Here is an 18,757-nt window from a genome sequence, read left to right on the forward strand (position 1 = left end):
TTTTTTTTTGGTTTTTCAAGACAGGGTGATTATTTTTTTAATTCATAAAATAACCAATAATGACAGCAGTGTTACTTTGATGCTTTGATTTGAGGAATAACGATCATTTCTAAAAATGTCCAGTTGAGATTATAGTGTGGATATGTGGGGTTAATTTTTCTGCTTATTGAAAGGAAAAACATTTAAAAATGAATTTTTATATACCTTTTATACTTTTTAAACATTTTATACTTTTTACAAATTATTCTGCTTGCTGGGCAGTGATGGCTCATGCCTTTAATACCAGTAGTATTAGTATTTAATACCAGTAGTTGGGAGGCAGAAGCTCTGAGTCTGGTCTACCAAGTGAGTTCTAGGACAGCCAGGGCTCTGTTACACAAAGAAACCCTGTTTAAAAAAACAAAAAACAAACCAAAAAATTATTATGCTCTGGAACACTCTATGTCAATCAAGCTGGCCTTGAACTCACAGAGATCTGTCTGTTTCTCCTGAGTGCTGGGGTTAGCTACCAGTGTGTGCTACCATGCCCTGCTCTAAAGCCCCTTTTACCGGCAGATGTAGGAATGTGTTAAAACTGGATCCTTGCCATTGACCCTTAAAGAGTCTTTAGTCATAGAAGGTGAAAAGTAAGACCTTCGTCTTCCCACCTTCCCTTCCTGGCAAGTACAACCTGCTTAATAATCCCCAGGAATATCCTGCATTTGGAGAGCATTGCCATAGTCCGTTCTGTGTCAAGGGCCTTAACATACTACATATTGAATTCCAGCCATGTTGACTATGTTTTAATCTGTGGAAATAGGCTGTGAGCTAGAGATGTTGCCCAGCATGTTCTAGGTTTGATCCTCAGCACTTTCCTGCTCTCCACAGAATGAAGTTTGTGCTTAAAACACTGATGACTTTTAAAGGCCCCAAAGAGTATGGGATACCATGGAACACATTTTGAGCATGTGAGGACTAAGGGTGTTTTGTTCTGTTTTGTTTTTTAGTGTTCAAACTGCTGATGATTTGAAATACCAGTTCCCAGGGGCTTTGAAATGAGGTAGTTTTGAAAGCTTGAGTAAGACTCAAGCTGTGTGGTTGTGTGTCTGCGTGCTGGTGTACACTGCCCTGAGGGATCCTGAGCGCATGAGGTTTTCTTGCTAAAGAATTCTGTTAACTCTTGTTTTTACTCAGACATGTTCTTCTCTGTACAGATCAAGGTTCATAAAGATGACTGTCTCTCACCTGAGTGGAATGTTTATTCCTACTGGCTCCAGATAATTTAGTGTGAGAGAGACCAACTGTCTGGAATCTGTTTTAATTCATAGACATGCACGCCTACCCACCAACTCTACAGGGTCTCTCTGTGTAACAGCCCTGGCTGTCTTGGAACTTGCTCTGTAGACCAGGTTGGCTTTGAACTCTGATCCACCTGCCCCTGCCTCCCAAGTGCTGGGATTAAAGGTGTGCACCACCAGTGTCTGGCTTGATGGGTTTGCACTTCTAATTTGTTCCTGTCCTTGGCTTTGGGATGTTGACATCCATTTGATCTTGCACTACCATGAGAGCTCAGCTGCTTTTCTAAAAGTATCTCTTAAATCTACATGTCAGACCTTATTTATTCTGACTTTTCTCTGGATCAGGTGGAAGACTTCTTAACAGAACAGCTCATTTAAGAAAGTTGGATTTCCAGAGCTAAAGAAATAGATCGTTTGGTTAAAAAAAAAAATCATTTGGTTAAAAAAAAAAAAAGAAGAAGAAGAAGAAGAACAATGTTTGCAGGAGGACCTGAGTTCCATTTTCAGAATTCATGTAAAAAATGTCAGGTGCTGGGGAGGTGAATGTGGACCTCTCCTTTGGACTTACTGGCCTATATGGCAAACTTTAAGCCTGTTGGAGACCCTGTATCAAAATATCCCAGTGTGTTTGGCTCCTGAGGTTGTTTTCTGGCCTACACACACACACACACATAGGCACACATGCACAGAGGTGGGTTTCCACCTGAGTCCTGATCTCTAGCAGTTTGTTTGGAGGATAGCAGTGTTCTCCCTTCTCATTTCAAATGCCTTGCGTCTGGAAGACTGCCTCTGGGTCTAACTTTTAGGATATTATAGGGTCTCTCTGTGTTGAACAGCTGTTTTGTAATTTGCAGAGGAAATTCTACCACAAAATGGGACAGTTAGATTGTATAGAAAGATGGAATACTTGATTTTTAGGTTTATATTTTCTGTTATAGCTCCTCCCCATTTCACTCCCTATCTAGCAAGTCTCCCTAGACTGGCCTCAAACTTGAGATACTCCTGCCTCAGACTCTTGAATAACTAGGGTTACAGATGTACTCTCATGCCTGCTTCCAGAGCTCCTGATGATTCTTGATAGCTTTATTAGCCAGGAGTGGGGTGTTTGTTGTACCTGTAAGAAAGAAGGAAAGGCTGGGCTGTCATCCTGGGAAGGGACTAGAGTAAGTGACAGTGCACTGAGCCATGGGAACTAAAGCTGGGATGGCAGTGTCCTAGCAAGGCTTGGAGCTGAGCTTGGGTGTTTTAGATGTTTTTTATCATTAGCATTGAAGAACAGCACCCCTCTTTTGTCTTTGAAGAAAGACAAAGAATTATTCTTAAGATTACATTCATTTGTAAGAGCAGATTGAAGGCACATTTATCTTTGTCTTGACCATAGTATGTAGGCCTAAAATAATAATGAAAAATGGGTGCTTTTCTCTTTGTATCTGGACTAAGAATCATGTTGTTTCGAAACCTCTATTTGTGGAGTATTGGATAAGATATTACAGGTGCCCATTTATGGATTTGACCTCATACTGTGTGCAGATTCCCTGGAAAGGGACCCAGACTAGGTGGGGGCTGTTAATATACTCAGAACTAAAAGTAGCAGTTCCCTGACCCAAGCGCTGCATGAGTGTCCTCGGCACGAAGGGAGAGGAACAGCCTTCAGGTTCCTGCTGGACAGAAAGCCTAGTTACTGCTTCCACATTCCCACTGTGCTAATAACGGGCAAACTAAGTTGTTTCCATGAGCTAGGGTAGTGGAGATCTATGAATGTCTTACACTGTGGCTTTGTGCTCTGAGCTGACAGGAGTCTTCAGGAAAGGGAACAGCTTAACCACAGGAGTCACAAAGATTTCCCTTCTTAGGTGGTGTTTTTGAGTAGACTGACTTTTATCTGAATGATTGAGATTTTGGAATATTTGCCTGTTTATAGCAGGATACCCTGGGGGAAAGAACCAGTTTAAACATGATAGTCACTGATTTTTTTTTTCTTTCCTGTACACAGTCAGAAGGTAGCTTTCTGTCACATTTCTAGTGTACCAGTGCTTGATGGCAATGTGGCAGGCACATGAGGACAAGTGGGGGTTTGCTGCTGGGAGCACCATGTTTCCTAAAAGTTTTGGATTTGGGTTTTTTAGTTAGGAATGCTGAGCCTGTGTTATCTTTGTTTGGGTTGCTTCTCTTAACATACAGCCTTTGACTCTGCCTCTCCTCCAAACCTGAAAGGTCTGAATGCAGCTGGTGAAGGTTTGCCTTCTATGTTTGATGGGCACCAAGAACAGCCCCCTTTGGTTTTCTGGAATTGGAAGAAAGGTTGGTTGTCAGCAATTCCTGATAACAAAACATCGAAGCAATATATGTTGGTTTATTCAAGTATTCTAAATCTCAGCAAGTCAGACCCAGCCAGGCCCTTCACCCTGCCTCAGGGCCAGTCAGAGGCCTTGCTTCCTACCTGTGACTATTTGATTCTGGAACAGTCTCTGGGAATGACTAAAGGAATACTGAGCATGTGTTAGATTTCTTAGCTGCCTGTGACAAGTTAGAACTTCAGGCCATGGCTAGTTTTATTAGAATATTAATGGGAAATAGAAAAAAACGGCAGCTTTTTGGATATCCCCAGATTTTAAGCTATTACCATTTTGAAACTTTGATTTTTAAATGTATACAAAGATCTAAGAATATGAGATAGTAGCTGTTAATTTATGACTTTTGTCCTGTGTGTACTTCAGTGTTGTGGCCACAAGTCATCAGGTGGTCACAAGTCAGGCACTGTCTCAGACCTTTGGAAAACCTGAAGCTAAACTTTTTTAAGAAGAATGATGGCTTAGGAGTTGATTTTTGTCTCTCTCCCTAATGGAATTATTGATGAAGATCAAATAATCACATAGATGTACTTGGGAAATACAGAGCCAAGTACTGGACTGGAAGGTGGAGTCACTTATAACTCCTGGTCTTTGCTGAATTGCTAAATAAATACTTGATGCTATACTGATGTTCTTTAAATGGTGTGACAGATTCTTTCATCAAAAACACAAAGTAACAAACATTTTAAAGAGGTAGCTTGCATCAGCTGTTTGTCTCCAAACAGAAAGAGTTGGCAATATAGTCTTGACTCCTGTCTGACCAAAGCCAAGGTGGTAGTGACAGGCCTGTTTCCTACGTTGAAAGGAAGAAATGGGACATGGCAGAGCCTTAACCCTTTTCATGCCCAGGTTCCTCCTCCCCACCCAAGATTCACTGAGTTGCTGCCACATAGGCTTCACCCCAGAGCAGTCTCACTCTGAGCTCATCACCAGGGAGAGATGGGTATTGAGGCCTCACTGTTGTACCTGCAGTTGAGCACCTAGGTTTCTGCTTTACAGGACACTAAGGCTTGGGCACATCTTCATTTCTCAACAAAGTGAATTCTACGTATTTTTTTATGTTTCATAGAATTCAATTCGCCACAATCTCTCTCTGAACCGTTATTTCATCAAAGTGCCACGTTCCCAGGAAGAACCAGGCAAAGGCTCCTTCTGGAGGATAGACCCTGCCTCCGAGAGCAAGCTGGTAGAGCAGGCTTTTAGGAAAAGACGGCCTAGGGGCGTGCCTTGCTTTAGAACCCCCCTGGGACCTCTCTCCTCTAGGTAAGGACACAGGAACCAGAGCCTGCACTCACTGTCAATAATACCACCTCAGCATGTTGGCAGAGATTCCTTCCAAAAAAGAAGATCTGCGGATGCCCGAACTGGTCTTGGGGTGGGGAACTGGGCAAAGGTTGGTTGTGTTTCTGTTTCCTATTGCCTTGTGTTCCACCTGTACTGCTTGCTGTTTCTTTGAACTTAATGCATATCTTAGAGGAATTAGACTCCAGTAGACAAGGTCATGGAGCCACGTGGTAGTTTTCATTTCTTTTCGTATATGATCAGTTCTTTAAAGTGACTTCCAGTTTTGTAAACTCAAGATTTCTCATTTGCCTGATTTTAGAACCAGATATTTCACATTCATTAAGAATATTTTTAACCTAAAAGAAATGAGGTTACTAGAAGCCTTAAGGCCCCACATTTGCTCACCGCCTATTTCGGCTTACCAGTTGCATAGAAACTGCTCTGAGAGTAGCACACTTCTCATGGAGCTGAGCAACCTGTGGCATGCATTGGCATAGCACTGGTACTGCCCATTGAGCCTCACGTCTCCAGCTCAGTCTGTATGTGAGTACAGAGAAAGTCAGCCACACAGACCTGTACTCAGTTGGAGGAGACAGAGGCTTCCCTTTATAAAGATTAAACGGACACATCCTTTTTAGGGCATCACTGTAAAAATCCCCCTGTCTTCTTTTGGTGACCCAGGAGTGCCCCAGCTTCTCCCAACCATGCCGGAGTGCTGTCTGCTCACTCCAGTGGCGCCCAGACCCCCGAGAGCCTGTCGAGGGAGGGCTCCCCAGCCCCCTTGGAGCCTGAGCCTGGCGCCTCACAGCCCAAGCTTGCTGTCATCCAGGAGGCGAGGTTTGCACAGAGTGCACCAGGTGAGACCACAGGAGAAGAGGTGGCAAAGGGGCAGGGAGTGGGGCAAAGATGCCTGCTTGGCACTGAAGTAGCAGTAGAGCCCCCAGGAAGCTTTTGTATCTGGTGCTCGACACTTTGTATAAGTACCTAAGTGTTGTGTGGAAGGAAGGTTTTGGAAAAACCGGTGGCACTGGGATTTTTTTTCCTTTTCTTTTTTAAATCAGCATGCAGGTGTGGTAGTGTGTGACCATACTATTACCTAAGAAGCTGAGGCAAGGACTGTTGTGAGTTTAATGTCATCCTGGCATATATAGTAAAACTAAAAAGAATCAGTATTTCTCAACTGTTTCCTTTAAATTAAAAAAAAAAAAGCCCTTTCCCCACCAAAAAGAAGTTAGGTAAACTAGGCACTGATGGGAACAAAAATGTATCCATTTAGCAAGTAGATGAATATTTCCAGTTTAGTTGCAAAGCCACAATATGGAATAAAATGTGTGCCTTGGTAAAGTTAGAAGATGGGCATTTGACCGCTAGGCTTGATGACCCAGAGAGACCCTCCTGGCCACCTGTCTCCAGCTGCTGATGTCCACATGCTGAAGGCCAGAGGGCAGTGGCTCTGATTGCCTGTGTCTGTTTTTGAGTTTTGTGCCTCTGCCCTACCAGAATGAAAGTGTTGATTCTGGGTGCAGATGGCATGCCTTTAGGCCCTCAGATTTCTGGAGGAGGAACCATAGAAAAAGGTATTGTCAGAAATCAGAACAAAACAAGAGTTTGCAGTTTTTAGTAGTTAGATATGGAAACTAAATGTCCCTTTTAAGACAGTACATTCTGAGCAGAAGAGATGCTCAGTAGTTAAGAGCACTCCCTGCTCTTGCAGTGGTCCTGGGTTCAGGTTCTAGTACCACATTGTGCTTTGGTTCTTGAGGATTCAATGCCACCTTCAAACTTCTGTGGGTACAAGGCACACATATGGTGCATTGACACAAAAGCAACCAAAACACGTAAGCAGAAAAACAAAAATAAATCTTGAAAAAAATTTAATAAGACGATATTACATGTCTCTCCTTTGTAGTGTTCTGTATTTTAAAGTCTAGTGTTTGTGTTAATAAGAGCTTAGTGTGGGAACTGTGAAATCAAGGGGCCTTGCAAGCTTAATACTGCTCATGTTGTCTCCCAACAGGGTCACCTCTCTCTAGTCAGCCCGTCTTAATTACTGTCCAGAGGCAGCTACCCCCGGCCATTAAACCTGTCACCTACACTGTTGCAACCCCAGTGACCACACCCACCTCTCAACCACCTGTTGTGCAGACGGTACATGTTGTCCATCAGATACCAGCAGTGTCAGTCACCAGTGTGGCTGGACTGGCCCCAGCAAACACATACACAGTTGCTGGACAAGCTGTGGTCACTCAGGCTGCGGTGCTGGCTCCTCCTAAGGCTGAACCACAAGAGAATGGCGACCACAGAGAAGTCAGAGGTAAGCAAGAAAAAAAATTTCCTATTAGTTTCTCATTCCTGATTCACCCAAGACCCATGGGATCATTTGTTCTGCCCATTTTCATGTGTCCTGGGGTTTGGGTTCTTGTTTCTTTGCTGCCTTTTAGGGGTTAGCAGTGCTGGGAATTGAGCCTGGCTTCATATACATCCTAGAGAAACCCTGTATCACCAGGCTACACCCCTAACCCAGTGCTACTTGGTTTTAAAGATTTTTCCTTTTGTTTTTCAATTTTGTGTGTGTGTGTGTGTGTGTGTGTGTGTGTGTGTGTGTGCGCGCATGCACACACATGAGTCCAGATGCCCTTGGAGGTTATAAGTGGTGGATTCTCTTGGAACTAGAGTTATTGACCAACATGGGTGCTGGGAATCAAGCCAGGTCCACTGTGAGAGGAATATGTTCTTTTCACCATTGAGACATCTCTCTAGTCCGTTACTTGGTTTTTAACATTTTTTTTTTGCAATACTATGTGTCAAACCCAGGGCTTTATAAATGCCAGGCCAGTGCTCTTGTACTCTACTGAGCTATATCTGTCCCTATCTGTTCCCCCATCCCCCCTCCCCCCAGCCCTTTTGCTTTCCTTCCCCGTCCCCCGGTTTCCCCCCTGGGTTTTAGGTACACAGTTTCAAGATTGGCCTTATTGTGTGATCTTGTCTTAAGCTTGACAGTAGCTGCAGTGGAGGTTGTGGGATACTCATGTTGGGATTAGGTTTGTGCCATCCTTACTTGTTTGTAAAACTGCTAAACCTCAGCTTTCCAACAGTATATCATCTCTCTCCCTTTTCTTTTGATTTCAGTGAAAGTAGAACCTGTCCCTGCAATTAGCCCAGCCACACTAGGCGCTGCTAGCCGAATCATCCAGACATCACAGGGCACCCCTGTTCAGACAGTGACCATAGTGCAGCAGGCGCCTTTAGGTCAACACCAGCTTCCAATAAAAACTGTAACGCAAAACGGAACTCATGTGGTACCAATGCCTACAGCAGTGCACAGCCAGGTGAACAATGGTAAGCAGCATTCATGCATTCCTGATGTCCCTCACTGGCACGCTGGGGCTTCGACTGGGAGTATAGACTTTTCACTCATAGAAGGGACTTCCATGTTTGTCTGTCCTGACTTGGCAGTTTTGAAGCCCTGGGCAGTGCAGTGGAGCTGGGGGAGTTGGCCTCGGGGATCCTACTAGAGGAGGGCCTAAAATGTTTCTGCCACAGCCCCATAGCTTCTGTCTTCATTCATTCATTCATTCACTCATCCATTCATTTATATGGGTATTTTGCCTCTATGTACATCTGTACACCACATGCATCCAGTGCCCATGTAAGGCAGAAGAGGGTATCAGATCCCCCTGGACTAGAGTTGCAGGCAGCTACTTTGTGGGTGCTGGGGATTGAACATGGTTCTTCTGTAAGAGCAGCCAGTGTTCTTAACCATTGAACTATTTTTCCTGTCTCTCCCCCAGAAATGTTTACAGCACACCAGATATATAGGTATGCAAATAGTACCTTCTTTGTCTCAGTGACACAATACCTAACAGGAAGCAGTTTCATGTAGGAAGGACTTGTTGTGGCTCAGAGTTTAAGGATATAATGCATCATGGAGCTCGAGGTAGCTGGCCACAGTGTGCCCGTTGGTGGCAAGCAGAAAGAGATAAACACTGGTGCACAGCCTTCTCTTCCTAAGCCAATGGGAATAAAACTGTGAATGTGAAGGTCAGAGAATGTTGAGTTGGTTTTCTCCTTCCTCCTTTATGTGGGTTCTCCGAGTCAAACTCAGGTTGTTACAGATAGACAGCAAGCACCTGTACCTGCTGAGCCACTTTATGCTGGCCCATAAAGACACAATCAACTGCATGCTAATAAGATCTATGTGTTTAGTTATTTACATAAAGAATTAAATCTTGCCTTAATATTTGATACTGAGGGACTTAGAATAGTGTTACATTTTTCAGAGTTGGTATGTTCTTTTTTTAAAAAAAACTAGGGCTAAAGAGATTGTTGAGTGAAGAGCACTTGCTCTTCTAGAGGTCATGAGTTCAGTTCCGAGTATTCACATCACTCACAACCACCCGTAACTCTAGCTCCAAGGATCTGACAGCATCTTCTGGCCTCTGCAGGCACCCACATACACGAGTTTTCACATGCACATGTAGATTTACAAGCATGCACATAAATAAAAATTTTTTAAAAATTATAAAACTGCATGTGGTGCAGTACGTGTACCAGTCAGTGCACACATGTGAAGGTCAGGACAACTCTGGACTCTGTTCCCCTTTTCCACCTTTATGTAGGTTTCTGGAATTGACCTCTAGTGGCAGCAAGTGCCTTTACCTGCTCAGTCATCTCATGAACCTTGTGGTCAGATTTTACAGTTGCCGGTGCTGAGGAGGCACCATTTCTCATAGCACAGAATAGCAGAAGAGCATGTAATTGTTGTCTGTTCTAATCCTAGTACACATTTTACTGAGTGAATTTTTAAATGAAAACAGCAGCTGAAACAGTTTTTTAACATTTCAGCAGTGCAATGCAAAGATAGACTGATGTGATATTTACGTGCTGGGGAATAAATGGTAGAACAGTATTTTCCTTTCCCCCATAGTTAAAGGACAGCATCACTTTGCCAGTAGAAAATTTTGTGTATACATTAAACATTGCATCTCTTAATAAAGATTCAAGTCTGAGCCAGGATGTCTCCCAAAGCCTCCGCTGACATTACATGGCATATGGCATACGCAATGCAAAGTGTTGGTGTGTTTAAATTCCAGGCTGCTAAGCCTCAGATTCATTATGGGTTTGAGGTTTTTGTTTTGTTTTGTTTTTGTTTTTGGGTGGAGGGAGTCATTGCCTATTCAGAAACCTTGTACTGTTGCCATTTTGTCAAGGGGAACTTCCATGTTCAGTGTTGTGAGCCAGGGTGTAAGAAGATGTATGTCAGAAGACACATGGCAGAAAGAAGTGCTATTCTCAACCTTTTGTAGATGGCCAGTATAGCCCAGGAACAGCTTGAGCTTTGAGTACTGGAATGGCTACTACTTAAGCACCCTCAAAGTTTATAAGGCTTTGCTGCATAGAGGTGTTTTAACTGTGGGGGTTTTTGGCTTGTGAATTGTTAGAGATTGAGGAAACTGGAAGCAGAGAATGCTGCTCTTGGTACTTACTGTTTTGAAGTAAAAGCTTTCTTTGGAGCTCCATCCATGGAAAAATCTCAGGGAAGGAGAACTGTGGCTTATGCACACAGTTAATAAGCAAATGGAAACTAGTGGAAGAGCCCAGGCATCCTCATTAAACCTGCCTTATGGAGCACACATTTGTTGCTGTTCTTGTTATTTTTAAAGATTAACTCTTGAAACTGGAGTTAGGTGTGCTTATGAGCTGACATGAGTGATGGGAACCAGACGTGGGTCCTCTGAAAGTGGACCTGGGGGATAGAACCCAGGGTCCTGTGCATGCTAGGCAAGCTCTGTTACATCCCTACTCTACGACATCTTGGGAAAACACGTTATAGTCTGGGAAGGGCATATCCAACCGTCTTGCCTTAAAGAGTCTGATTGTAGCTCGCCTGTAACTCAGAGCTGGAGATCATTGGAGCTGATGCTTCTTTAAAAGAGTTTTATGGCTGGGGTGTGGGTCTGTGACTGAATATCTGCCTGGCATTTCCAGGAATTTAATCTCAGCCTCTTAGGTAAATCACAACTATAGTATGTCGCATCATGCCTAGCTATAGAAGCTCCAGGCTAAGTGAGAGACCTTTTCTCAAAATTAAAGTGGAGAAGAGATAAGGGAAGACATCCAGTGATGGCCCACACACACGTGCATGTGCATCTACCCACAAACATGTGCATGTACACCCACCTACATTTGTGCCCCTGCCCACCTAATTCAAGTTTTTGTATTGAAAAACCCAGTGTGCCCTCCTAGTAGCAGAATCTCCTGCCCAAGGTCCAGCACTTCCTTCCCATTGTAGCTGTGTCAGGACTCCTCAGTGCCTGATGCCTTAGGAGATAGGTGAGGTTCTCAGCCCGCCTCTTCACGGGGCGCATACTTAAGGTCAATTCTGCACAGCCTGTGCATGGATGGACCTACTCAGTACCTCAGGACCCTTTTGCCTTTTCTCAGTTCATGGCCTTTCTCCCTTCCTCTTTTTCTCTTTCCCTTGCTCCCTCTTTCTTCCTCTCAGTGTCTGTCTATATCTGTCATTCTTTTAGCAGTACTGTGGATTAGGTCCTTGGGGTGGTCTGTCATAGAAAGGTACTTGGCACCAAACCTGAGTACCTGGGTTCAATTTCTAGAATTCGTAAAAAGAGAAAACTTATTCCTACAAATTCTGAGCTGTACACATTATACCATGGTACATAAATGATATATAATTATGTGATTATAAGTATAATTAATATATAGACAGTAAACAGTAAATGTCTTTTAAAGAATTGTAAAGAATGGTGGCATGTACCTTAATCCCAGTATTTGGGAGCCAGAAGCAGATACATCACAGAATCCTAAGCCAGTCTCTCCTAGTCTCAATAAAATAGTATTAAGGATTGAACCCAGGACTGGACACATAGCTGAGCATGCTGGCACTATGTATTGATGACCATCTTATTCTTTGTGTATAGGTGTTTGCCTGCATGTACATCTGTGTGTCACTTGCCTGAATTACAGATGGTTATGGGCTGCCATTTGGGTGCTAGGAACTGAACTGCAGTCTTTTGGATCAGCAGCCAGTGCCATCTCACCAACTTTAGGAATTAAGCTTTAGTTAGTTAGTTAGTTAGTTAGTTAGTTAGTTAGTTAGTTAGTTAGTTAGTTAGTTTGTTTGTTTGTTTGTTTGATGGTACTGGGGATTGAACCAGTAACCTTGCACATGCCAGGCAAGAACTGTATCACTGAGCTATATCGTCATGCAACTTCTTTTTAAATTTTTTGAGACAGGGTCTGTGTAGCCCTGGCTGTCCTAGAACTCGCTACATAGACCAGCTGAGTTTGAACTCTTTCTGGTTCCTGAGTGCTAGGATTAAAGATATATGCTCTAAGGCCAGTGTTTATGAGCATTTTAAGATGAAGAACTAGAGCTCCCTGCGCTCCAAGACTATGTGGAGCCCACACTCCTGCCCACCATGCTGCTTTCTTGTCCCTGAAACAGAGGGATTATTTTCAGAGTGCAGTAGATGTTTCCATGAGGGTCGCCCTATAAAGGTTGGCCCAGATGGCTGACACCTGATATTAATGTATACTAGAGCTCAGCTGCCTGAGTTTCTAGCTATCTAGCTACCTATTGTCCAGCCTGTGTGCTCTGTCCCTCCTCTAGAATGTACTTGTTAACCCTGCTGCTCTATGGCTGGGTTGAAGAATACATCATTAGTCTGTCATGGTTCTCAAAATTACTAATTATAACTTAACCCTTGTGAGTTAGAGAACTGACTGACTCCCCATCCGGCCCCTCTCATGGTCTCCTAGTGTTACTGTAACTTATAAAAATATAAGTCATAGTTAGTGAAAAAGTTACTGTCTCTTAAGGCTGTTGGCCTGGCTAATACCAAGGACCTTCCTGCTGTTGAAGACCTTCCTGCTCTTGTGTGACAGAAGGCAGGGTTGCTGATTATTTTATAATGCATGCAGTTTCTCATAATGGCTCTGATCTACTGTGAGAACAGTCTTCATGCTGAAGCCACACCAGTGACATTGTATCTTGAGTTGGTATTCTACTGATAGTTCCTAGATACATGTATTTGAGGGTATATATTTTTTTCTAATTAAATTTCTATAGTCTCCTGTCTGTCTACAAACTTGGGCAGGGGGTAGGAGTACAGTACAGACCACCACAGCAGCTCTTCCTCTCTGCACAGTGTTCCTAGCTTCATAGACTTGGCTTGGGTAGGGAGGATCTCCTTCTTATGTTGGATTCATGTTCTCTTTTTTATCGCATTGCAGGGAGTGGGCAGGGCAGGACCTGTGTGAGAGCCATTTGTAGCAGAAGTACACAAACAGGAGCTGAGGAAGAACACCTCTGGCATGAGGCTGTGGAGTTGAGATTTGAGTTTTAAGACAGGCTGGAGATAGCCTGGGCCTGAGGATGCCTAGGTCACTTGCCCAGTCTCTGAGCACTGTGTCCTACACACTTTAGGAATGATTAAGCAGCTGGCAATGCTCAGCATCAGCCACATTGGGAAGAGCTGAGAAGGGGAGCTAGTGCCTTCTCCATAGCTGCTTGATAACATGACTGTCACTGATGGTTGGATATGCCCTTCCCAAGACCCCGTGAGATAGGGGTGGGACAGAGCTTGCCTAGCATGCACAGGACCCTGGGTTCTATTCCCCAGACTTAAAAAGGTAATAAAGACAGTCAGGCTAAGTGTGGGACAGGAACAGGGTCTTCTTCCTTCGTGGGTGTGTTCATGCTGAGATCATGTTTACTGGTGCCTGTGGCACTATAGGGTTCTGCTCTAAAGAGTTTGGCAACTTGAAGGGGCTTTGTCTACTTAGGGCTGGGGTCAGGGGTTTGTTCCCTTGGTAGGCAGTGAGCTGGTGTGAAGCACAGTGTGTTTTTTCTGGGTTGTTCATCTCACTCCTTGTTTCCCTGGTGACAGGATGACTTACATATCTCACCTGAGACAAGGATAGCTTAAGTTTGAAAGAACAGTAGCAACCTCCCATTGGCACCTGTAATTTGGAGCTATCTAGAGAAACAACCAGCAGAGCTAAACATACATAAGTATATGCAGTTAGGAGAAAAGAGACCTTGAGGGTTGTGGTGGCATATGCTGGTAATGTATGCAGGAGGATGACAACTTGAGAAAAATAGACCTAAAGTAGTCATTTAGGTGTGAGGCCAATAAAGACAGATCTGGACAGGAGAGGATTGCTGCAGTAGGGGGCTCTAAGTGAAAACAGGACTCTTCTTCACTGAGAGTACTCAGTTTTGTTCCTCAGTTAATGCGGTGAGGCCTATCTAGGGTGGCAGGTAATTTGCTTTGCTCAGTGTTTGTTTATCTTAAGTAAACAATAGCTTTGACAGAAACCCTCAGGATCATTGTGGTTCCCTCAGACAAGTTGGCATGCAAAACTGCGCACTGCCTTAGATGGAAGTTTACCTTTTAGAATGGTCTCAGCTGGGTGTGCTATTGCACCCTTTTAATTCTGGCACTCTAGAGGCAAGGGAAGTGGGCCTCTGAGTTCCAAAGCCACATAGTGAGACTCTATCAAAAAAAGAAAAGAAAAGAAAAGGAAAGGGGTAGGTAAAATGTTGGCATCTATCTTCTAGATCCCCCCCCCCCAACATTTATTGCATGGGGGGGCATGCACATGAAGGTCAGAGAGTAATTTGTGGGTCAGTTTCCTCCTTCCACCATGTATGTTCTGAGTAGAGAACTCAAGTTGTCAGGTTTGGTGGTGAGTTCCTAGTGTTAGCATGTCTTCTTTGTAGACATAGCTTTAGATAATGTCTTGAACAGTTGAGAAACGGCGATCTCTCTTACTCCTTACGTGGAGGGTACAGTTCTTTGTCCTCCAGGTGAACAGAAGCCTCCTTGCCTTGGCAGTTCTGGACTCTCAAGTAGTTTCCTTTTTGTAGACTCTACAGAGGTTTTCCTGACTGATGGGAATTGACCTGCTGAAGCTTTTCTTCTGCCCAGGAGCCTCTAGCTTTGGCCCTGGGGTTCTGTATAATACTCAGAGGATTTGGAGTGCCAGGGTGGACTTTGTGGTCAGGGGTTTATGCAGTAGTGTGGGGTTCTGATTCACTGTGTCCCTTCAGCAGTGGCAAGTCCTCTCCATATGTTGGCCACCCATGCATCAGCATCGGCATCCCTGCCCACAAAGCGCCAGAACGGTGACCAGGCAGAGCAGCCAGAGCTCAAGCGAGTTAAAGCAGAAGATGGCGAGAGCATTGTCATTGCCCTGAGCGTAGATGCACCACCAGCAGCTGTGAGAGAAAAGGCGATCCAGAACTAGCTGTGGGAGACCTTTTCTTCAGACGTCAACTTTGTGGTGCCAAAGGGAGATGCTGCCTCTCACTGAAGCAGGGAGCACATCCTCAGTGGGTAAAGGGCCCTGCGGTTGGACTTCACCTCTCAGCACTGAAAACATGAACCCAGGTGGCCTTAAAACTCCTTAATTTAAAGACATCTTACACTTGAACCAGACCCACAACAGCAACCCTGGTTCCAGAGGTGGTGTCTCCGACAGAGCACTCGCTGGGCTGTCGTCTGTGGGCTCAGCTTTTACTACAAGCAAGAACTCCAGGTCCCAAAGGACTGAGTGTCCTGTGAGGATGCAGCACCTGCTACAAGTGGATCTCGCTGGCTTTCCTTTAGGGGACAGAGCCACAGCCACCTGCTGCCCTCATAGGACCTGCCGGCTGTGGCTGAGAGACAAGACAGTATTTTGTTGTCCACATGTGGAATTAGAATACCTGGGGATGTCCTTTCTTTACTAAATAATGGGGTCTTTGACATTTCATATCACTCCATTTCTACTCTGGAAATTTGAAATTCATTTGGGGGAAAGAGCGGCACTCTGTTTGTTTCTGTGGTTTGATTTTAGCCCGTGGGATGGTTTGCTCTAGTCTGTCCTGCCTGTGTTTGGGTGGCTCTCCCTTAGGACACCTACCTGCCCCTTTCTGTTTACAGCAGTTACCTGATGAATTTGACCTACCTTGTGCCATTGTAGAGGGTGGGTGGGCTGAGGCTGCATGGACCCATGAGGCCAGGGGGCATTGGGACAAAAGACCCTGGAAGCCTTCTAGCCTTCAGGCTGCACGTACCTGCTCTAACTTGCAGGTTTTGTTGTTTCTTTATGTAGACTTTGTCCTTGGCGTAATTTCCCACTCTAGTAAAACAAGTCTCCTACATATTGTGTATGCTTAAAGCAACAGATCCCTTCCTCCCTCCTTGGGAAACAGACCCAGGCCTCTATCACGCCTTTTCAGACCAAGGTCATAAATCTCTCCTACAACCTGGGGAATTGTAGGGGTCAGCTCTGGCTTCTGACTGGTTATCTGCATGGCACACTTGTAGCAAGAGCTGGTGGAGAGATGTTGCCAGTTAACTTGGGGGTCTTGGGAGTGAGACCCCGTGGCCAAGGAGCAAGCATCCAGGCCATTTTCTGATTCTCAAGAGGTTTCTCTGGCTTTTCAGAATGATGTCCCACACTAATCCTGACTTATGTCACATAGTAAGTAAACTAAGAGGGAAGGATGAGGAGAGGTGGAGGCCAGCAGCCCAGCCCACACTCAGGATCACCGCTCACCTTTCCAGAACATCTGGACTGAACTGAGCAGCAGGCAGAGGGCGTTAGCCTCATTGTGAGTTTTTTTTCCCTAATGTCATCATCATAACGTTATTTATTTAAATGTAGTTATTTTGGTATTTAATTTTTTTTTTTAAGAGAGGGGGGGAAACCCTGTATTTTCCTGGTAGAATGAAATGGCTCAGAATGGTATATTTAGGCAATTTAAAACATTATTTACATAAAGACCAAATATGATAAGTCTGTTCTAAGTATTGCTTCACCCACAGTATGGAGCTGCCACAATGTTACTGCAGATGATGCGTGTTGACATGGAGTTACTGCACACAAGCTGGATTTATATAACTCAGCCACTTAAACAATAAAGGTGAGACATCATGTGAGTGAGAACATGTGTGTGCCCATAGCAATCTGCCTTTGGACTTGAGCCCCTTCAGAGCAGCAGTCTGCCTCCTTCATCAGTTTGCAGGTAACCTTGGAATGTCTATTTCTAAAAGGTTTGCAGTTTGCAGAGTACTTTAAAGTGCTTTTTATATTGTGCCCAGCATGTGCATCCAGTCTATTGGCCACAGTTAACATGGTACACTGGCAAGAGGCCACCCTAGTCAAGGGTGGGCTCAGGTACCACCAACTGGATATACTGTGTATCTGGAGGTGTGTGTATAGCTTGACCAGGACTTGTTTCCTGTGTGAGTGAGGTCTGCAGACTCATTACCTCTGAGCCCCAAACAGACCTTATAGGTCTGCAGGAGTTTCTTTTGGGGATCATAGAAAAAATTTAAAGATGGAAGGAGGATTTTTTTTTTTTTTCCTTTAAGGCCACTTCTCAGCCTCACGGGAGTGAAGTGTGCCAGTAGGTACACACTCATCTTTTCTCCTTGCTGCTGTATCGGCCTTGCTGCTGCTTTGGTACATAGGAATGTAAAGCTGCCAAGGAGAGGGCAGAAACTGAATCGTAGATTAACTGAGTACTAAACCCAGGTTTTCTTTCCAGTGTTTAAGGCACTACTTAAGTTTTACGTTCATCTGAGTTCCCAGAAGCCCCTCCACACACCAGAGCTGGGCTCATGTGCTTTAGCCCTCAACAGATGTCTGATGTGGGGACATACTATCCTGACACAAGTAGCTTGCAGCAGTTCCCAGGTCCACTGCGGCATCACTGTTGAAAGCTTAAGGAGTCTCTCTCTGAACTTTACCAAACTTCTGAGCTCCCTCAGGGACTAGATAACTTGAGCAGTGTTGGCTTGAACCACACAGAACACAAAGGGAAGTTCACCTGTGTCCTGGGTATGGTGCATTCCAGAATGTGTGTGGCATAACTTTGTATAGCTATTCCCCACACTGTAGAAAGTGTTCACAGACAGCAGCTGGTCTCCATAAATACCCCACCCCACTTCCTTGTCCTCTGCTGGGGGGCTGGTCAGAGTAGCTGTAGTAGTTCAGAAGGGGTTGGGGAGCATCAGGACTTGGGTTTTCTATGCTGTGTGATACAAGGAGAGAAGTGACAATCGTGAAGTCCAGGCATCTGCGGTTCCAGAGTAAGCAGAGTGCTGATCTGTGTGCAAAGATTTGGAATTTTTAAAAAGTACCAAGTTCCTGAAATTCAATAAAATATTTTTATTAATTTTAATTGAATGCAGAGTATCATTGTCTTCTGATAAGCAGATACATCTATCTTGCCTGTGCTGGGGAGACTGGACCAGGAACACAGATGGGCAGCAGCACAGGCTCCCTCAGAGTTGAGGGCACAGGGTCTTCATGATGCTACAGCTGTACTGCCAACTGTGTGGCATCTTACTGACATTCCATTGTTAAAGTGTTCTAAGTTGTGATTGTCTGCCCCCCAACCCCACATGCTTGCCCCTTGACCTAAGGATAATAAAAAGGTATACAGGTGTTGAGGTTCCTAGGTGGTAACACTGATCTGCTATCTTCCAGCTATTGCCCCTAGCCACCCACATAACCAATAATCAGTATATGGTAATGGCAGTTTGGGGAGGCATGCCAGAGCTAGAACTTCCACAGTGGCCCGACCTATACAGAGAAGGAAGCATCCCATAGGCAGCAGTAGGAACCACCCACAATGCTCCTGCAAGCAGTGGCATTGGGAACACTGAAGACACAGAAGGACATTGGTGAGGAATTGGGAAGGTTAGTTGGTAAAATGTTTGTCTTGCATGTGCAATGGTGGTTTGATCCTACGATAGGTGTGGTAATCCTGTAATCCTAGCAGTTAGAAGGTAGAGGCAGGAAAGTCAAATTCAAGGGTCATCC

The 18,757-nt window shown here is 44.5% G+C and overlaps 1 protein-coding gene across 3 annotated transcripts in view; it reads left to right on the forward strand.

The window, feature by feature from the left end:
* Foxk2 (forkhead box K2) overlaps positions 1-18,107 on the forward strand; it is a 48,626-nt gene extending 30,519 nt beyond the window's left edge. The window contains exons 5-10 of one of the 3 annotated variants that reach the window (XR_004113073.1): positions 4,698-4,891; positions 5,594-5,769; positions 6,930-7,226; positions 8,042-8,251; positions 14,991-16,538; positions 16,753-18,107. Coding sequence is in view for 2 of the 3 variants with exons in the window: in XM_031350497.1 (XP_031206357.1) it covers positions 4,698-4,891; positions 5,594-5,769; positions 6,930-7,226; positions 8,042-8,251; positions 14,991-15,187 (1,074 nt within the window). In the remaining variant the exon portion in view is untranslated. Of the gene's footprint in view, positions 1-4,697; positions 4,892-5,593; positions 5,770-6,929; positions 7,227-8,041; positions 8,252-14,990 lie in introns of all 3 variants that reach the window. The other 2 variants (XM_031350497.1, XM_031350498.1) reach the window with 2 other exon arrangements.
* The last annotated feature ends 650 nt before the right edge of the window (positions 18,108-18,757 follow it).

This window comes from Mastomys coucha, unplaced genomic scaffold, assembly GCF_008632895.1.
Source record: "Mastomys coucha isolate ucsf_1 unplaced genomic scaffold, UCSF_Mcou_1 pScaffold5, whole genome shotgun sequence".
Lineage (NCBI taxonomy): Eukaryota > Metazoa > Chordata > Mammalia > Rodentia > Muridae > Mastomys > Mastomys coucha.